The sequence below is a fragment of the Musca autumnalis genome, unplaced genomic scaffold, assembly GCF_047663935.1.
Source record: "Musca autumnalis isolate F117 unplaced genomic scaffold, ASM4766393v1 scaffold_4, whole genome shotgun sequence".
Lineage (NCBI taxonomy): Eukaryota > Metazoa > Arthropoda > Insecta > Diptera > Muscidae > Musca > Musca autumnalis.
In genome coordinates, this window is record NW_027411977.1 from 242,060,551 (window position 1) to 242,080,604 (window position 20,054).

The following is a 20,054-nucleotide window of genomic DNA, read 5'->3' on the forward strand; positions in this document are numbered from 1 at the left end:
GTTTGAGTAGGTTTACGGCGCAAAATTGAGTATTCCTTCGTCTATCTTTTTATTAGTCTATGGTTTCAGCCAAAAGACGAGTAAAGTTAATTGATATGAACTGAAAAAACATTTGTTCTTCTTTCAGATATCTATTTAATATTAAATTATATAAGTTTCATTCATATTTTCTATTTTTTCTCACAATTTTGGTGTTTCCAGCATATTTTCAAATTTTCTATTTTAAAAATTAACGAGAGAGAGACCTGCCAAAATAACTTTTTGGTATACAGACTTTCGGGCAGGCATTTGATTTTTGTTTCTAAATTTGTACGCGAATTTGAAACGATGGACAAACAATGCAAGTGCAATGAAAGAGAAGATACAATTTGCTATGATTTGAATATATACTAGTCGTTAAACCGTTTATTTTTCATTCATATTTTGCAGTTTTTCTAAAAATGTTTGGGTTTTTAATAAATTTTTATTTTTTTATTTTTCCTGTCATAATTAATTTATTTCGATAAATTCTCTCATTTGTAGAGATGGGACATATTTTATCGTCGTTCTGAGGGTAATTTAAATTGAACAATGTTCAAAAATCTTTGTTCGTTCTCAAAATTTTGTATGGGAAATTAAGTAATTACATCGTAATTTGGGGTCGAACAACGAATAGAGAGCGAAACACCGTCAGTCTGAACATGGCATAAGAAAGTTCTTGCTGGGAAAGTAACCAGACGTTGAGCGTTGCGTTACAACAACCACATGAAAAAAGTGTAAGTGAAGCCAAGTTTTTTGAAAAATAACAATATGGCTGACGCATTAAAGTTAAACATAAGCTCTGTTCCAGAACTAAAAAGTTTTTACAATTTTTACCACTTTTACACATTTTGCGTTCCCGTACACAAAATTTATATGAAAATCGTTTACGACTTTTACAACTTCTACGACTTTTAACACTTTATAAAGTACGGGAACAGGCCAATAATTTAACTGTTTTGGGACAACACGTGTCCCAACGTGTCACTAAATGGACCGTATGTGCCGAGGGCTATAAAGTTTATAGTATAGTATAAACCCTCGGCACATACGGTCCGTTTAGTGACACGTTGGGACACGCGTCAAAAAAGTTACAGAATAGGCCCACTGGTCTCCTGAATTATGAATTATCGTGACTGTTTTGTCGATCAAATTGAAATAAATGAAAAATGAAACTCATGTATAAATTTAATTAAAATTTTTATTTAATGTTTACATTTGAGTGAATTTATAGAAATAAATATAGACAGAGGTAAAACTTTACATAATATTGTGAAAATTTTTATGACTTTTTATAGCTACAAATCGTACAATTTCCATTTAACGGTGATATTCTTTATTATTCAGAAAATTTATTATAAGTATAAAAATATACGATTATATCAACGGCTTTGACCTTAAGATTTTTCAAAAACTGGAGTTAATCGATGCGTGCACACAGCGGATAATGTATTACATTTGTGCATTAATTTATGATTATCTTGGATATCTTGATGAATAAAAAATAACTTATGTGTTGAAAATATTTGCAATCAACATGTTTGAGCTGCATGTTATCTATGATGTGGAATGCATCCGCTTAGAATGCACAACAAGGCCTTGTTTTGTGGCAAATCTTTCATTACATATTTCGCACATATACTTTGTATCGATAGACAAAGGATGCTTATTTCTCATGTGTCTACGTAGTATGAATTCTTCTTTACAAGAAGAGCCACATATTTCACAATTATATTTAAAAGGTGTTTGAGTGGAATAAGCTTCCGGATGCATTAGGTTAGAATGTCTATCAAGACCTTTTCGTGTGGTGAATCGTTGATTACATATTTCACAGTTATAGTCTGCATCTATAGACGAAAGATGTTTTTTCATCATATGTCTTTGTAGATTTTTCTTTTCTCTATACGATTTATCACATCGATCACAACTATATGGTTTAGTTAGTTGGGACGAACTAGCATCTGTATGCCTCAAATAAGAATGCTTATCCAGACCTAATGATGTGGGAAATCCCTGATTACATATATTACAGATATACTGTGTATCTGTAGGCGAAGGATGTTTTTTTCTAATATGACTCCGTAGAGCTTTTTCTTCTACATACGAACAATCACATAGTTCGCAATTATATTTAGTACGTATTTGAGTGGAATCAACTTTTCGATGTGCCCGGGTAGAATGTAGTTCAAGACCCAGTTCTGTTGCAAATCTTGCATTACATATTTCACAGTTATACTCCAAAGACGAAGGATGTTTTTGCGTCACATGTCTTTGTAGATGCTTCTTTTCTCCATAGGATTTGTCACATAGTTCACATTTATATTTATTTGTTATTTGAGTGGAATTAGCTTCTGGATGCAAACGGATAATATGTACTTGCAGACCTGATTGTGTGGGAAGTCGTTGGTTACAAATTTCACAGATATACTCTGAATCTATAAACGAAGTATGTTTTTTTCTTATATGTAACTGGAGTGTTTGGTATTCCTTATAACAAGTACCACATATTTCACATTTATGTTCAGTACGTGCTTGAGTTTCTGGATGCGTAAAGTGAGAATATCCATCAAGACCTGTTTTTATGGCGAATTTTTGACCAAAAACTTCGCAGATATATTCGGCATTTACAGACAAAGAATGTTTTTGTCTCATATGTCTCTGTAGATTTTTCTTTTCTTTAAAAGATATATCACATAGTTCACATTTATATACAGTAGAAGGTGAAGTAACAGATCTCTCCTTATTATCACTGGCGTTAGTGTCTGTATCAGTATTGGTCGCAATGCCTTTACTATCGCCATCATCCTCATCTGTGTCCACATCCATTATTTCTAATTTGGGTAAGGATATCTGCTGAGTGGTTGAACTAGTTAGATGCTGTAGTGTATCATCATCATGCGTAATCGCTTCCCTATGATCATTAGATTTCCATGTGATTGATGAGGTTGAGTAGATGCCAGTTGAGTCCTCTGGCAAAAATTCATCCAATTCTTCCACGTTTTCTTTTTTGATAATACCAATTGTGGATATATCAACATACTCTGGTAAAAACTCTTCAATTTTATCCAAGTCTATTTCTTCCTTTTTAATATCATTTCGCATATTTGTAAAATGTTCAAGTTTTGTTGTATTGTAGCCTAGTGCATTTGTATCATTGCTAGAATTTTCCTGCTTATAATCATTTGCAAAGGGTTCTGTTTTTATGGCAACATTTTCAGCCATTTTTACTAGGAATATTTTAGTTTTCAAATAAGGATAACAGGATCTCACTACAACGTATTTTGGGCTGCAAAATAGAAACAAGAATTACATACATATGCATGTATAATTAGTATTCTAACTTCTGTGATTTTTAGCATTAAGATTACTGTGATATTTTCATTTTTAAATATTTTTGCATTTATTTTTATTATATTTGTTGTGTTGTTTTTTAAAACCTAAATTTAAATGTAAAACTGACGAAAAATTATTTATTAATAAAAAATTACTCCAGAAGATGTTGGAAAATTCCAACGAAACGTCGGTTAGAAAAATGGAATAGTCTTTATTTTTTATTTCTAAACGTATGTAGATCCATGGTGTAAGAAAGAAGGTGATACAATAATACCAACTGATGCCTTCATTTGCTGTCAAACATATTTTAAATCAAAAATAAATAACAAATACATATTTCACTTCTGTAAAGAACATCTGTGTACAACATCTTTATGTAAGCTTTGCGAAGAATATTTTACCATTTTCAACCAACTTTTGTGGATATATCGCGCAAAAAAATTTGACAGCAAATGAAGACTACGGTTAGAATTCGCCTATTGGATCACCTTGTTAAATTTGCCTTGCGTAGACCTAATAGCCCGATAAGACAAAGTCGTAAAAATTATACAGTTTTAAGTCTTTTTTTTACAACGTTTTATTTTTTATATTCTTTTCGTAAATTTTAAGACAATTTAATGTTCTTTTTAGTTATTTTCACGGTCAGAACTGTTTAAGTACGTGATGGCAACTCCAAGCGAAGGTGCCAGATTCCTTTAGTATTTCCATAATTTGGAGTATGAAGCTGTCAACGATTTATAATAATTTGATTTAAAAATCATATGTAATTTATTAACTCAAAGTTAATATTCACACACACTCACATACATATGTACATACATATGTTTTATTATATTCAATGATTTTTCTTTCCAAAAGTATCAAAACGTAATGACAAACACAACCACTTTTTTTCTAAATATTTTTTTTAACAATTTCTCCCAATGTGTAACACTGTGAGAGCAAACCAAATGACTCGTACTCTCTTACCATCCACAAACACAGTAAAACGGGTTTTTTGACATTTCACATTGATTTCTTTGAGAGGTAATACACTCCAATAATATAAAAACAAATTAATATCCATACAACAGAGGCAGACAACACTTTGAGGGGTAATACACTATTTGTAAAAAATAAATATACCTTGAATACGTTCTGAGTTAATGAATATTGATTAGTAGCAGTTATTTATTTTTAATTTATCACATTTTGTTATACTTCAACAAAAATGTAAACAGTGCGTAAGTACGAAATGAAGAATGATGACGTTCAAACTATGTTCTGTTGTCGTTTTAACAAGAGACTAACCCATGTTTTGTCGACAGAGTTAGTGAGAGAAGAGAGAGGGGTTGCCAAATATAGCCGCCGGAATGTTCTCATCGAGTATATTCCGGCTAAGGTACATTTAATAAGGTAGTTGCAACGGCGAATTACCACTACAGATGAAAAAATTAAGCAGCACATTCCTTATTTAAGTCCCGGCCCACACTAGAGTTAGGTGGAATTCCCCACTACATCAATTTCATGATTTTACTCTACTATGGAACTCGATCTAGAGATGCACAATTTCATGTCAAAATTTCAGTGAAATTACTCTAGTGTGGCCCGGGACTAAAGACGCTTGCAAGATGTTTTAAAAAAATAAGTACGAAAACTGAGTTATGGGTTATGACTTTTTGACCTTTTTTTTCTCAAAAATTATTTCTTGTAGCGAGAGTGAATGAACTTTTGCATATTAAAAATTTGCTCCAAAATTGTTTTCCTGTTGCACGAATAAGTGACATTTTGTCTATTAATGACTAAAATATTTTTTTTTTTTATTTTTGCCTTATTAAGGCGGAGGTCATTTATAGTGATATTTAATTAATTCTCTTTCGAGATAAGCTTATTAGACCTATTATATACATTGAAAAATTAGGAGTCTACCGAAGTCCCACGCATTCAACCATTACGCTACGTTTCACGGGTGGTTAAGCCGATCTTTAGGCGTATTGAATGTTGTTTTTGTGATAGACGAAGGCAAATCTTGGGAACTAGTATATACATCGCACTTCATTAGATAAATGCATGTACGAAATAATGTCGAAATTTGCCTTCGTCTGCCACAAAAACAACATTCAAAACGCCTGAAGAGCGGCTTAACCACCCGTGAAACGTAGTAGTGGTTGAATGCGTGGGACTCCGGTAGACCCCTAAATTTTTCAATGTATATAATAGGACTAATAAGCTCAACTCGAAAGAGAATTAAATAATTTTTATTCCATTTAAATATTGAAAAAGTTCCCGCACAAAGCACTTTCAATTTATGTGATACATGGAATAAAGCTATATATGATATAAAATGATATATGTATATATAATAATATGACGAAAAAATTGGTGAAAAACAAAAGTTCATGTCAATCTGGATATGTCGTGTGGCTTTAACGATTGTTTTGAGTTATTTATGTGCTTATAGTGACTTCATAATTGTTTCCAAAAAGCTCATCTATAAAAACTGTGCCAGCTTTTAACTATCGAATCACCTTGTAATTAAGATGTTATCTAATCTCATGTAAAAGCATAGACTAATAAATTAATAGACAAAGAGAGTTGTAGTGTGCATCTTTTTTGTAGGTGTCGCCGGTATGCACAGTGCCTGATCTTTTCACACAATGTTTTGTGGTAAATTACAATATTTTGTTGAATTTATTTACATGGGGATGTAGATCTGGCCAAAGATTATCCATATTTTGTCTTTTATCAGAATAAATAGTTTAAAATATATGGTAACTTTAAATAAAACTACTAACACACACTAACGCCATCTACCAATTTTCGAAAATTTCGAAGATAAGAGCTGAGAGCAAATAAATGTCTATGGATTTATTAGTCTATGGTAAAAGCTCATCAAAACATAGACTAAGGAAGACGAAGGAATGCTCTCACCGAGTATGTTCGAATTGAGTATGCTTACAGAGGTACTCAAAATAAAATGCCAAAAAATACAAGTTAATAAATATTTTGTTTTGGCAAAAGGCTACACGGAGTTAGTTTTTGATGGGAACAATGTCCTCAGAAAAAAAATATCCATGAAAATATTGCCATTTTCCCCAAAAAACGTCTTCGAACTTTTTTGAGTTTTCGTGTTTGAGTAGGTTTACGGCGTAAAATTGAGTATTCCTTCGTCTATCTTTTTATTAGTCTATGATCAAAATATGACACAGGGATATGAGGTTGTAAAAGAGTCATAGCCCTATTATTTACATTTTTCAAATAACTGTAAACCATGGTACAATAATACAGGTAGCATTATCAAGCCAGCTGATGGTAACATAATTGCATTGAATTGATGTCAAATTTTGACATCTTAGCTCTGTTCCAGAACTAAAAAGTTTTTACAATTTTTACCACTTTTACACATTTTGCGTTCCCGTACACAAAATTTATATGAAAATCGTTTTCGACTTTTACAACTTTTACGACTTTTACCACTTTATAAAGTACGGGAACAGGCTATTATGTTACCAACAATTGCCGATGCGGCTACCTGTGTATTTGTACCATGCTGTAAACACAAACACACAAAAACAAACAGAAGCGGAAAAATAGACAAAATAATAAAAATAAAATGGATGTAGCTTTAATTTAATATAAATTGTAAACAACATATTTAATAGCAATTTGTCAGATTATTTTTTGCATTATCCATTCCATTTTTAATTTTCAAGCAATTCTTTTTGCAAATTCGCGTTTGTGTACGTAAACAAAGATCAACTGACTGGCATCTTATATCATTTTAGACTAGTCTAAACAACTAGGATTTGAAAGTTGGATTTAGAAATCGAGTCGATTTAAAATTACTAGTCTAAACGATCACATACAATATATGTATGTACTTACTTACTTACTTAGCTGGCCCATTACAGAACATTTGTTCTATAGGCCGAACTAAGAAGAGATCTCCATTCCTCTCTATTTGTTGCTTTGCTCTCTGGAATACCGCGCCTTGTCATCTCATCATCCACTTGTTTGCGCCATCTATTCCTTGGCCTGCCAATTCTGCGTGCACCGCCATGTGGCATGTATTCATACGCCTTTTTAGTGGGTTCATCATCGCTCATTCTTTTGATATGGCCTAGCCAACGCAATCGCTGCATCTCGATACGTTTAACAATATTGATGTCGTTGTATAGCAGATACAGCTCGTGGTTCATGCGACGTCGATATTCACCGTCAACGCAGATTGGTCCGTAGATCTTTCGAAGAATTTTTCTCTCAAACACACCAAGCACTGCCATGTCTGCTTGTGCAAGTACCCAGGCTTCGGAGCCATACATCAGCACGGGTAGTATCAGTGTTTTGTAGAGCGTTATTTTTGTTTGACGAGATGTGGCTTTGTTTTTAAACTGCTTACTTAATCCAAAGTAGCATCTGTTGGCCAATACAATTCTTCTTTTTATTTCACAACTGATGTCGTTTGTTGTGTTGACGGAGGTGCCGAGGTAGACGAAGTCTTTTACTACCTCAATATTATAGGAACCAACTTCCACAGTCGGTCCGAGCTCAATGGACGCATTGCGCGTCGACACCATCAACTTGGTCTTCTCACCGTTTACCGCCAGACCCACTTTAGCAGATTCTCCTTCGACTTTTATAAAGGTATCAGTTACTTCTTTTACTGATCGACCCATGATGTCTATATCATCAGCATAAGCAAGTAACATGTGACTATTGGTGTAGATTGTGCCACTTCTTTTGACGTTTGCCTCTCGTATAACCTTTTCTAGCAGGATGTTGAAGAGGTCACACGAAAGGCTGTCTCCTTGTCTGAAACCTCTGTTGGTACCAAACTCTTCGGAGAGGTTCTTTCCTATTTTAACTGAGGACCTCGTGTCAGTTAAAGTCATTTTACAAAGCCGGATGAGCTTTGCGGGAATACCAAATTCACACATGGCTTGGAATACCTTTGAGCGCAGCGGACTGTCGAAGGCTGCTTTATAATCGACAAAAAGGTGGTAGGTGTCGATCTGCATCTCTTGGGTCTTCTCCAGGATTTGCCGCAGGGTAAATATCTGGTCAATGGTGGACTTGCCAGGTCTAAAGCCGCATTGGTATGGTCCAATAATCTCGTTGACCATTGGCTTTAGTCGTTCGCACAATATCCCTGACACGATCTTGTAGGCAATAGGGAGTAGACTTATGCCCCTATAGTTAGAGCATACAGTCTTATCTCCCTTCTTGTGGACGGGGCACAGGATACTCAGGTTCCAATCGTCGGGTACTCGTTCTTCCTGCCAGATGGTGCTAACTAGCTGATGAATACACCTTATCAGCGTGTCGCCTCCGGTTTTGAACAGCTCGGCTGGTAAGCCATCGGCCCCTGCTGCCTTATTATTCTTCAGCCGATTTATTGCTGTCTTTACCTCATCTTGGCTGGGCGGTATACATTCAATACCATCTTCTGGGATTGGGACTGTGGTATCTTCGTCGTCTTCGCTGCTATTGGATACCAACAGATTTGAAAAATGTTCTTTCCATATCCTGAGTACACTATCTGTATCAGTTACCAAATTACCTTGCTGGTCTCTACAGGAGGATGTGCCTGTACCAAAGCCGTCAGTTTGATGCTTGACTCTTTGGTAGAATTTTCGGACTTCATTCTGGCTCCTGTACATCTCGATTTTTTCACACTCCCGCTTTTCCATCTCTCTCTTTTTCCTGCGGAAAAGACGTTTCTCCTCTCTCCTTTTCTCCCTGTATCTCTCTCGTGCGCTACGCGTTGCTACGGATTGTAAAGTAGCCTTATATGCCGCATTTTTCTCTTCGGTGGCAGCACGACACTCCTCATCATACCATGGATTCCTTGGTGGAGGTCTCTGGTATCCAAGTATGGATTTTGCGGCTGTTTGCATGGAGTGGGCAATGCTTTGCCATTGCGCTGATATGTTATCGGGATGAGGAGGGCTTTGATTAAGCAATTGGGCTAGTTGAGTGGAATATGCTGTGGCTATCTGTTGTGATTGCAGCTTACCGATGTCTAACTTTCGTGTTGTGTCTGTTCGTACTTTGTTTGCTACGTTTAAGCGGGTGCGTACCTTTGCTGCAACAAGGTAGTGGTCCGAATCAATGTTTGCGCCTCGGAACGATCGTACATCCAACACGCTCGATGAATGTCTTCCATCTATCACAACATGATCAATTTGGTTTCTTGTTTTCTGATCTGGAGACAGCCAGGTGCCCTTATGAATATCGAGATGATTAAATCTGGTACTGCTAACTACCATGTTTTTTGCAGCTGCAAAGTCTATCAGTCTCATACCATTGTCAGATGTTTCACTGTGGAGACTGAATTTCCCGACTGTTGGGCCAAAGATATTCTCCTTTCCAATTTTGGCATTAAAATCGCCTAGAATGATTTTAATGTCATGGGCAGGGCAACGGTCATATGTTTCTTCTAAGCGCTCGTAAAATATATCTTTGGTCTGTTCATCCTTTTCTTCAGTGGGAGCATGAGCGCAAATAAAGCTGATGTTGAAGAATTTAGCTTTTATTCGAATTGCAGCAAGTCTTTCATTCACTGGAGTGAAGCTGGATACAAGATGTTTTAGTCTCCGACTAACTACGAATCCACAACCAAACTCATGCTTTACGTCATGGCAGCTATAATACAGTGCGTCACCTTTAGGTGTTGTTGTGACGCCTTTCCCAATCCATCGTATTTCCTGTATGGCAGTAATATCGGTCTTGTACTTTTCAAGTACGTCTGCCAATGCGAAGACTGCACCTTCTCTATAAAGAGTGCGAACATTCCAGGTGCAGATTCGCAGATCATGGTCCTTAAAACGTTTGCGGGGTTCGTCAACTTTAGAGGGGTTTGTTTTTCTTTTCTTTCGTTTTTTCATAGTAGGCTGTTTTTTCTAGGGGAGGGTTACTAACCCGACGCCCAAACCCAAGTTTTTAACGTTCTTATGGGTGAACGCGCGGCACATGTTAGCTCACTACCTTTAACGGGTGTTAAAGGCAGTTCCCCAGGTGACACCACGGGGAGGTCAGTGTCCACTTGGGATGAAAGAGGGACCAAGATAAATCCTGGGCTTTGCCATGTTAAAACCGGTCAGGACCGTTCCTTGGTATCTTCCATCCCCTACGTCACCCAATATATGTATGTACGTCAAATAAAATCCAGTGGATTTAGAACTACGATTTATTTGACGTATATACTATGGCATTGACATTTGAAATCGAGTCGATTTGCAAGTCTAAACGTCATATTGATTTGAAAATTATGGCGATTCTTTTGTAGATCAAATTGGAATATTACTTAGGCCGCCATCAGACCATCTGCTTTTTCACATGTATGCTGTCACATTGGGTATACTAATATACAGAACAGCTGATTCATATGTACATGCGAAAAAGCAGACAAAAGCACAATCTTTACAATTTATTGCCTAAAAAGATTTTTTCCCCTTCATTTATTTCGTTGGTATGTGCCCATTTAAAGTTTAACGTAAGATCGAATATTTCCTTATGAATAAATAAAATTCTACCTCATTTCTTACCTTTGTATTTTGGTAGCTGCCACTGGATATCGCTCCAAAGTATAGGAAATTTATGTTTGTACATTCTATAAAATCGTTTCTGTAGATTCTGCGCGTGGTACCGCCAACCAAGTTGAATGCGTCCTTTGACAATGTTTATCTAGACCTCTTTTTGTGATAAATCTTTTCTGGCATATTTTGCAGATATACTCGGATGACGAAGGATGTTTAATTCTGACATGTTCCAAGAGAGCTGGTGATCGTTTATAACAACAACCACATATTTCACATTTATGTTCAGCAGGTGGTCGAGCTTCTGGATGCATCAAGTAAGAATGCTTATCAAGACCTAGTTGCGTGGTAAATCTTTTCTGGCATATTTCGCAAATATACTCTGAATCTATAAACGAGGAATGTCTTCTTCTCATGTGTTTCCGTAGATTACTCACTTCTGTATAAGATCTACCACATATTTCGCAATTATATTTTTTAGCAGGTTTTTGAGTGGAACGAGTTTATGGATGCATCCGGTCAGAATGCCTATCAAGACCTATTTGTGTGGTAAATCTTGAATGGCATATTTCGCAAATATACTCTGTATCTATAGACAAAGGATGTTTATCTCTCATATGTGCCCGTAGAGATTTATCTCCGGCATAAAAACAACCGCATAGTTCACATTTATATTTAATACGTGTTTCATCTTCTGGATGCAGCATTTTAGTGGAATGAGCTTCTGTATCAATTGGCAAAGAATGTTTTCTCATAGGTTCTGGATGTTTCTTGGAATAATGCACTTCAAGACCTTTTTGTGTGGTAAATTTTTGATTACAAAATTCGCAGATATGCTTAGCATTTATAGACAAAGGATGTTTTTCTTTTATATGTGTCTTTAGATTTTTCTTTTCTTTATAAGATTTACCACATAGTTCACATTTATGTACAGGAGCAGACAAAATAACAGATCTCTCCTTATTATCACTAACGTTAACGTTTGTATCACCATTGGTCTCAAGGTCTTTATTATCTTCCTCATCTGTGTGTACATCCATTATTTCTAATTTGGGTAAGGATATCTCTTGAGTTGTTGTAGTAGTAGTTAGATGTTGTGGTGTAACATGTTGATGGTGAAGTACATCAGATTTCCATGTAGGTGATGATGGTGAGTAGATTCTAGCTGAATCTTCCGGTAAAAAATCATTCATTTCGTCTACGTGCTCTTCTTTGATTATAGCAAGTGTGGATTCATCCACATTCTCTGGTAAAAATTCTTCCATATTATCCAAATCAGGATGGTTTTCTTCATTTCCCATAGTTTTAAAATTTTCTAGTTTTATTGTATTGTAGCTTAGTGTATTTGTATCATTGTTGGAATTGTCCACTTTATAATCATTGGTAAATGGTTCAGTTTTTATGGAAAAAGCCTCCGACATTTCTCCTTGGAATATTTTTGTTTTCAATTGAGGAAAATAGTTTTACTACAAAGTATTTAGTGGTGGCTGGTGAAAAAAAAAAACAAAGTTTTCTTATGAAAATATTTTTCAGCTTTTATATTACAATTCTTAAATTTTATAACAAATTGAAGTACTTTTTTATAAAATATGACAGTCTTTTAAGCGATGGTGAAGGAAACTTATAAAACAATTATAGACACCGTGTGGTGACCAAGCAACTCAATATAAAATGATAGGACCTATTTTGAGTTTTGAGTTTCCAACTGATGGTAACCCAGTTCGAAATTTCGTCTTTATTCTATTAGGCCTCCATCAGACCATCTGCTTTTTCACATGTATGTTGTCACTTTAGATATACTAATATAGAGAACAGCTGATGTCATACATGCGAAAAAGCAGATGGTCTGATGGCGGCCTTATATTTGTTATGTCAGAAATGAAGCAGCAAAGCAAGGCAACCAGGCAAAGCAGCTTATGTAGCCAGGCCTTAAAAACAACGTTTTCTTATGTAAATACAGTTAGTCAACTAAATTATTGCAAACGATGAATTTTTAAAAAATTTGATTTTTAGTTATTAATTACTAAAAAAAATTCTTTTAATAATGTTGGGTTTTTTGTACATATCTGTTGATTTACCTGTTAATTACAACATGAAGCCAATAAATTCGGAGATTGGTCGGAAATAACAGAAACAACGAGCAAAAATGATTTTGAAATGTCAAAAATTGGTGTAAATTGAATTCTCATACAAAAACACAACAAATGTTGACATTTTAATTGTACAATAAGAGGTTTGTTGTTTTTATTGTTTCGCGATGCATCTACATTAGAACTTCGATAATTCAAGATCCAAGGGACAGACCATTTTTTTACGAATTATAGAGGATTTCGAATTAGCAGAGTAAATATACGAAGGAATTGGCTTCAGGATTAGAGCTGGCAAACCATGGATATTCCCAACATTAGTTATTTTCGATTTAACATTTTAAAATATGGATTGCTATCGATATTATCGTTATGTTATTAACGCCATTAATTTGTAGATGAAAAAGTCGGAAAAGTCAATGCTTTTCTTGACATTTTTCACAAGTAGTTCACAGAAACATATAAAGCAGAATAAACAATTTCTTTTATTCTATAAAAATATTAAAAAAGATACATTTTACTTTTCCGAAAAATGTATACGTGTGACTAAGGACTTACATTCTCACACACACACAAAACCGAAAAACAGCGAAATTTCTATTTAATTCAATGAATTTTAAGTTGGGGATATTTTTTCCGATAATATCGATAGGCAAAACTATCTATCGATATTTAATTTTTAAAAAATAATCGATTTTATCGATAGTGCCATCGATTTTTTGCCAGCTCTATTCAGGAATTATCGAAGATTTCGAATTGTAGAGGTACGAATTATCGATGTTCTACTGTATTTATAATTCTGCCATGTTATTTCGTAAGTGAATGAGATTTCAATGATCTTCTTTTGCCTGATATCGGATTAGAGTAGATTTTGTAAATGGAAACAAACTATTAGCCATTATTGGGTCTGTACGATAACACAAAATTTGTACAAATTCGTACAAATTTTTACTGAATCCTGTTCGATAACAAAATTATCCAGCAAAAGAGAGCGAGTTTGGAGAGACTTTTGGAGTGTTCTGTGACATTTGATCACCTGTTCAATGTAAACAACTCGAAATGTTAAAAATGTTGACCAAGAAAAGTTCACAATTGCACATTTTTTTAAATTCTAAAGCGTTGCGGATAGGATTAAAGCATTAAATAAGTAAACTGCAAATTTAAAATTTATGTTTTTCTTCCATTTGGTTTAAAATATCAAAAGGAACAAAAACAAATTTCATACATTTTCGGAAACAGCTGATTTTCTTGCAAGTTTTTGCAAAATGTTGTTCGATAACATTCTGCAATTTTTCTTGCTTGAGAGAGTAAAATTCAATGAGAGAGGTTGCTGGAACTGACTGAGTGGTTATTGCTGGGAAAGTTATCATACACACCTAATATAAGCTTCATTCCAGTACATTTTTATATCCTCCACCATATGATGGGGGTATATTAAGTTTGTCATTTCGTTTGTAACTACTCGAAATAATTATTGTAGACCCCACAAACTATATATATTCTTGATCAGCGTGCAATTCTACATCGATATAGCCATGTCCGTACGTCTGTGGAAATCTAGCGTCCGAACCGATTGACGTAGGTGGATGAAATTTTGGGAAAATCTATTATATGTACGTAGGACTTTTGGTATTGAAAGCGGGCTGTGTAGGTCCACGCTTTCGTATAGCCCCCATACAAATGACGCGTGACGCGTCGTCGTTTTACCACCGAATTTATTGTAATCTGGTGTTTTGTGTCTCCGGAGACCAAAAAACATGTGGTTCCACGCTTTGGTATAGCCCCCATATATTGCCTCATTTTAATATATTTTGAATGTATTAGTCCCATTTGACAACAGAATCGGTTGTAACTTTGTATTTTGTGTCTCCAGAGACCAAAAAACATTCCTACCAAAGTTGGTTTATATGGGTTCACGTTTTGGTATAGCCCCTATATAAAGTACGCGTCATTCTAATATATTTTGAATGTATTAGTCCCACTTGACAACAGAATCGGCTGTAACTTTGTATCTTGTGTTTCCAGAGGCTAAGAAACATTTCTACCATAAAATTCATGGTAGAACAAATACAAGGTAAAGTTAATACTACAACAAATACAACTCGAACAACAACCACAAAGGAATTTGTTTTTGTTTGTAACGTTACTGCCAGTTGTATTTGTAAACAAAACAAGGAAATGTCTATAAATTATTGGAATTTAAAAAACTAATAATTTTTCACATTTGGTTCAATATTTTGGAAAACATGAATGCAAATTCGTTACAATTTCAATTTTTATGTTTCCACATCATTCCACTAAATGCATAAATTCTCGCAGAAAGTAGAATTCTTGCAGAAAAGTTTGGGGTCGCTGGAAATTCATAGAAAAAGGAGAAGCTGTTTCAATGTTTTGTTTTAGAAATCAAAGAAGCACATGATTATTAGGGCTTTATTTTTTTTAAATTTTAACAAAATACCTCACATATTAACAAACGTTGTATCGCCTCTACAAGCGGGGATTTACTGCGCGGCTTATCGTTTGAAGTTGGAGGAGGTTACATATCATTGATATGAAGAAGTCTTTCTGGGAAATGTTTTTTTTTTCGAATGATATATTTTTTTCTCAAAAAATATTTGTCCCTAATGTGCATCGAAATAGAAATAAATGTATAAAATGTCATATGAAATTTGACACTAACGTTACAACCCAGTTCAGTCAGCTGTGTATTGCTGCTACCTTTTCTTATTCTACCATGCATAAATTTTTTATATAGGTCCACGTTTTGATATAGCCCCCACAAAACGATCACACCGAGATGGCTGAAATTTGGTATTTAGTCTTCGTTGGGGGTATACAACTTTCCCCCAGAACTTTGTAGGTATAGGTGCACGCCATCATATAGCCCCCATAGGACGGTACCTTCAGATTTTTCGATATTTTGAAGGTTGTGGCCACATTAATCCACCGAAATGGCTGAAATTTGTGGTGGAGGTTATAAAAAGCTCGGCCCGGCCGAACTTAAGGCCAGAACAGAATCAATCGTCGCTTGCTTTGCTTGCTTCCCCAAATGTCAAATTATAAAGGAATGCCAGAGCCTTCTAAAGTGGAACGCAGCGGATTTTCAAAGAGGCTCTGACATTCCTTTATAATTTGACATTTGGGGAAGCAAGCAAAGCAAGCGACATTGATTCTGTTCTGGCCTTTAACCCTGCGTTTACACATGACAGGACAGTTGAGTTCATGTATTGATTTTCAAATACCCAAAACTTGCCTCTGTGACGTAGGCGTCCAGACAACTGCAAAAATAGTTGTAAAATTATGAACGAAAATCGTCGATTTCTTTTTGTTTTCCGTTCACATATTTTGTTTTTTTTCATGTTCTTTTGTTTTCAACACATTTCAATTATTATCTCACATATTTTTACAAAAAGGCAAAAAATTTGTCTTCCCTACTGTCTTTGAAAATGTTATGGACGGCTGGGAGACAGCCGACATATGTATGTATGTGTTAGTAAATCAGGGTTGTATTTGCAGACAGTCTGTCTTGTGTAAACGCCTAGTAATACCATGGCACAATTACCCAGGTATTGGTGTCACACCAGCTGATGGAATATGAAAAGTCAAATCCCTTTATAAAAAAATATTTTTGTTGTAATTTCCCCAACAGCATAAAGAACATTTTGACATAACATATTCAAAAGTTTACGATGCCACTACCTGTGTACTTGTGCCATTATTAATACTTAAACTAGCAAAGAGGGAACAACAAAGGAGATGGCAGCCAGTGTTCGAAAATAAACACTATGGTATGGTACCGTACCGTTCTGTAGCGTACCAAGGTGGATAGGTACGCTACGATGCTGTACCGGAGCAGAAGGAAAATCTTACTGTACCATCTGCGGTACACAACGATTTTTAGTGTACCGACTGCGGTTCAGTACAATTTTCGTTGTGCTCCGGTACGCTAAAATATTGTTAGTGGTTGTGTTCCGGTACGGTACACTAAAATATATTTTAATATACCGTACCTGGAGCGGTACGTTATTTTAGTGTACTGTTTCTTTTCGAACACTGATGGCAGCAAACATGCTGCTAAATTATACCCATCCAAAATTGTTTAAAGAGAAAGGCATGTTGTGAAATTTTTGGGGGTACGGGAGATCAGAAAAAATAATAGCAGATAGAACTACCTTTTGCAGGTTCTGGAGCTCATAGCCCCCCTCATTTCTCCTGTTTTGAAGACATTTCTTTTTTGTACTAGTCCAAATTTCAGTTGATGGGATTTTTTAAAAATTAATTAATGATGAAATTTGAGAATATTACTTAAAAATCTCTTGCAATAAATGAAATATGAAACTCTTAGTTACTTTTTATTAACATTTTTATTTAATGTTTAAATTCGTGTTGATAATTCATTGTTTATACATGAGAAATTTCTTTTTGCCATTACACATTCATAATCCGGAAGACCTTTCTGTAAAGCCGATGCTGTAGATTCGGCGCGTGGTACCGGCGGCAACATAATTAAATGCATCTTTTTACAATGCCTATCAAGACCGTTTTGTGTGGTAAATCTTTGATTACACGTTTTGCAGATATACTCGGTATCTATAGACGAAGGATGTTTATTTCTTATATGTGTCCGGAGACCGCGAGATTCCGAATAACAAGCACCACATATTTCACATTTATGTTTACCAGGTGTTTGAGCTTCAGGGTGCTTCCGGTTGGAATGTACATCAAGACTTTTCTTTGTGGCAAATCTTTGATTACATATTTCGCAGATATAATCGGTATCTATAGACGAAGGATGTTTCTCTCTTATATGTTTATATAGACTTGTTTCGTATTTATAAGAACTACCACATAGTTCACAGGCATTTTTAGTATGTATTAGAGTTTCTGGATGCTTCCAGAAAGAATGCTTACCAAGACCTCTTTGCGTGGTAAATTTTTTATTACAGATTTTGCAAATATATTGTGTATCTATAGATGAAGGATGTTTAATACTTATATGAAACCGGAGGCTTCCAGATTCCCCATAACAACGACCACATATTTCACATTTATGTTTAGCAGGTATTTGAGTTTCTGGATGCTTCCTGTAAGAATGTTGATCAAGACCGTTTTGTGTGATAAATCTTTGATTACAAATTTTGCAAATATGCTCTGTAACTATAGATGAAGGATGTTTATCTCTTATATGTCTTCGTAGACTTTTTTCGTTTACATAAGAACTATCACATAGTTCACATTTATGTTTAGTAGATGTCTGAGCTACAAGGGAAGATGAAATAACAGATCTTTCTTTATTATCACTATCGTTAATGTCTGTATCACCATTGATCTCAGGGCCTTTACTATCCTGTTCATCTGTGTGCACATCAATTTCTAATTTGGGTCGGGATATCTGTTCAGTTATTGTAGTAGTTACATGGGTAATAATTTCCGAACGATCATCGGATTTCCATGTGAGTGATGACGGTGAATCCTCTGATAAAAATTCTTCCATTTCTTCCACGTCCTCTTTTTTGATTATATCAACCTTATCGACATTCTCTGGTAAAAATTCTTCCATGTTATCCAAGTCTAGTTCATCTTCTTCAACATCATTTCCCATATTTGTAAAATTTTCAAGTTTTGTTGTATTGTAGCTTAGTGTATCATTGTTGGAATTTTCAGTTTTTATACAAAAACTTTCCGACATTTTTACCTACTGCAAATTATTTAGGTCTGGCTGTAAAAGAAAAACGAAGATTTCTTATGTAAATAGTTTCAAGTTTTTATAACAAGATAGAGTTAGTTTTTGATGAAAATTATATTCTCAGAAAAATCACCTTCGAACTTTTTTGAGTTTTCGGGTTTGAGTTACTTGACCGCGGAAAAGTTTAGTAATCCTTCGTCAATGCCACAGTCTATACAGTCGGACACTCAGCCCAAACTAGTTAGCCCTGATCAATCTACACTGCACCCCAGTTAACTACCATTCATAAAATTCCAAAAAAAAAATTGGGGTTGTTATGCGGGAAAGGCAGTTACGAAAACCTCGCATATCTACCTCATAACTTATAGAAAAGTAATTAACCGGGACATTTTGAACTCATTTATATGAAAAACTTTTGGGGATTTAGATTATGAGGCAATAAAACGGGAAAGGCAGTTAAGCAGAGAGGTAAATAACCGGGGTGAAGTGTATTATGTTTGTTGTCAAAAGTTGTTAACAGAACTCTGAATGGCCGACCTTCTGTAGGCCTTGCTACTAGGTTCCATTTTAAACAATATCCTTATAGATTCGTTATCATGTTTGAAGTAGGCTTTTATTCTCCGCAACTATAACGATATCATCTGCATACAGCAATATTCTAACATGAAGACCCTCAATAGGTGTGCACGATAACTTTCCCAGCAATAATTACTCAGTCAGTTCCAGCAGAAAGTTATCGAACAGTATTTTGCAAAAACTTGCAAGAAAGTCAGCTGTTTCCGAAAATATTTGAAATTTGTTTTTGTTTCATTTGATATTTTAAACAAAAAAATAAATTTTAAAATTTGCTGTTTACTTATTCAATGCTTTAATCCTATCCTATTAGAATCTAAAAAAATTGGGCTTTGTGAAATTTTCTTGGTCAAAAATTTTAACATTTCGAGTTGTTTACATTGAACAGATGATTAAAAGTCAGCTGCGGTACAAATTTTCCCAGCAAAAATTTTCAAGTTCTCAGTTACAAAACTCTCCAAACTCGCTCTCTTTTGCTGCATAATTTTGTTATCGAACAGCATTCAGTAAAATTTGTACAAATTTTTGGGTTATCGTACAGACCTAATATCAATACCTCCTTTCAAGAAGTCATGGAGGTCATTTCAGGAAATTCCTATTTCATGAAGTTTGTAGATTAGTAGACTTCGGCTGATGTTATCGAAATGCGGCTTAAAGTCCACGAAGAAAGCGTACAATTTCCTTTTCACTGAAAGTTTAATGTTGACTATAGCTGCTAGATTGTACACATTATCGGCGGTTGAATAATTCTTCCTGAAACCAGCCTGATATTCAAGCAGAATTTTTCGATTTTCAACCCATGTTAACAGTCTTTCATTTAGAACTCCCATAATAGTCCGG

At 35.0% G+C, this 20,054-nt stretch overlaps 2 protein-coding genes across 9 annotated transcripts in view; one reads left to right on the forward strand and one right to left on the reverse strand.

Moving 5' to 3' along the window:
- Window positions 1-20,054, forward strand: part of LOC141403759 (uncharacterized) — a 567,712-nt gene that overhangs the window by 272,612 nt on the left and 275,046 nt on the right. The window lies entirely within an intron of this gene.
- Window positions 1,202-11,011, reverse strand: LOC141403764 (uncharacterized). Of its 3 annotated transcripts, none has more exons than XM_073986692.1 (2): window positions 10,878-11,011; window positions 1,202-3,304 (listed from the first exon to the last, which is right to left on the reverse strand). In XM_073986692.1, exon 2 carries the CDS (start codon window positions 3,238-3,240, stop codon window positions 1,576-1,578), a length of 1,665 nt encoding a protein of 554 aa, XP_073842793.1. In that variant the 5' UTR covers window positions 3,241-3,304; window positions 10,878-11,011; the 3' UTR covers window positions 1,202-1,575. The 3 variants fall into 3 exon arrangements, with proteins under 3 accessions (XP_073842793.1, XP_073842791.1, XP_073842794.1); XM_073986690.1 differs by lacking the exon at window positions 10,878-11,011 and adding an exon at window positions 4,477-4,636; XM_073986693.1 differs by lacking the exon at window positions 10,878-11,011 and adding an exon at window positions 3,840-3,884.

Excerpts from the sequence above, each read along its gene's own strand:
- LOC141403764 (XM_073986692.1), bottom strand. The coding sequence starts at position 3,240 with ATGGCTGAAAATGTTGCCATAAAAACAGAACCCTTTGCAAATGATTAT.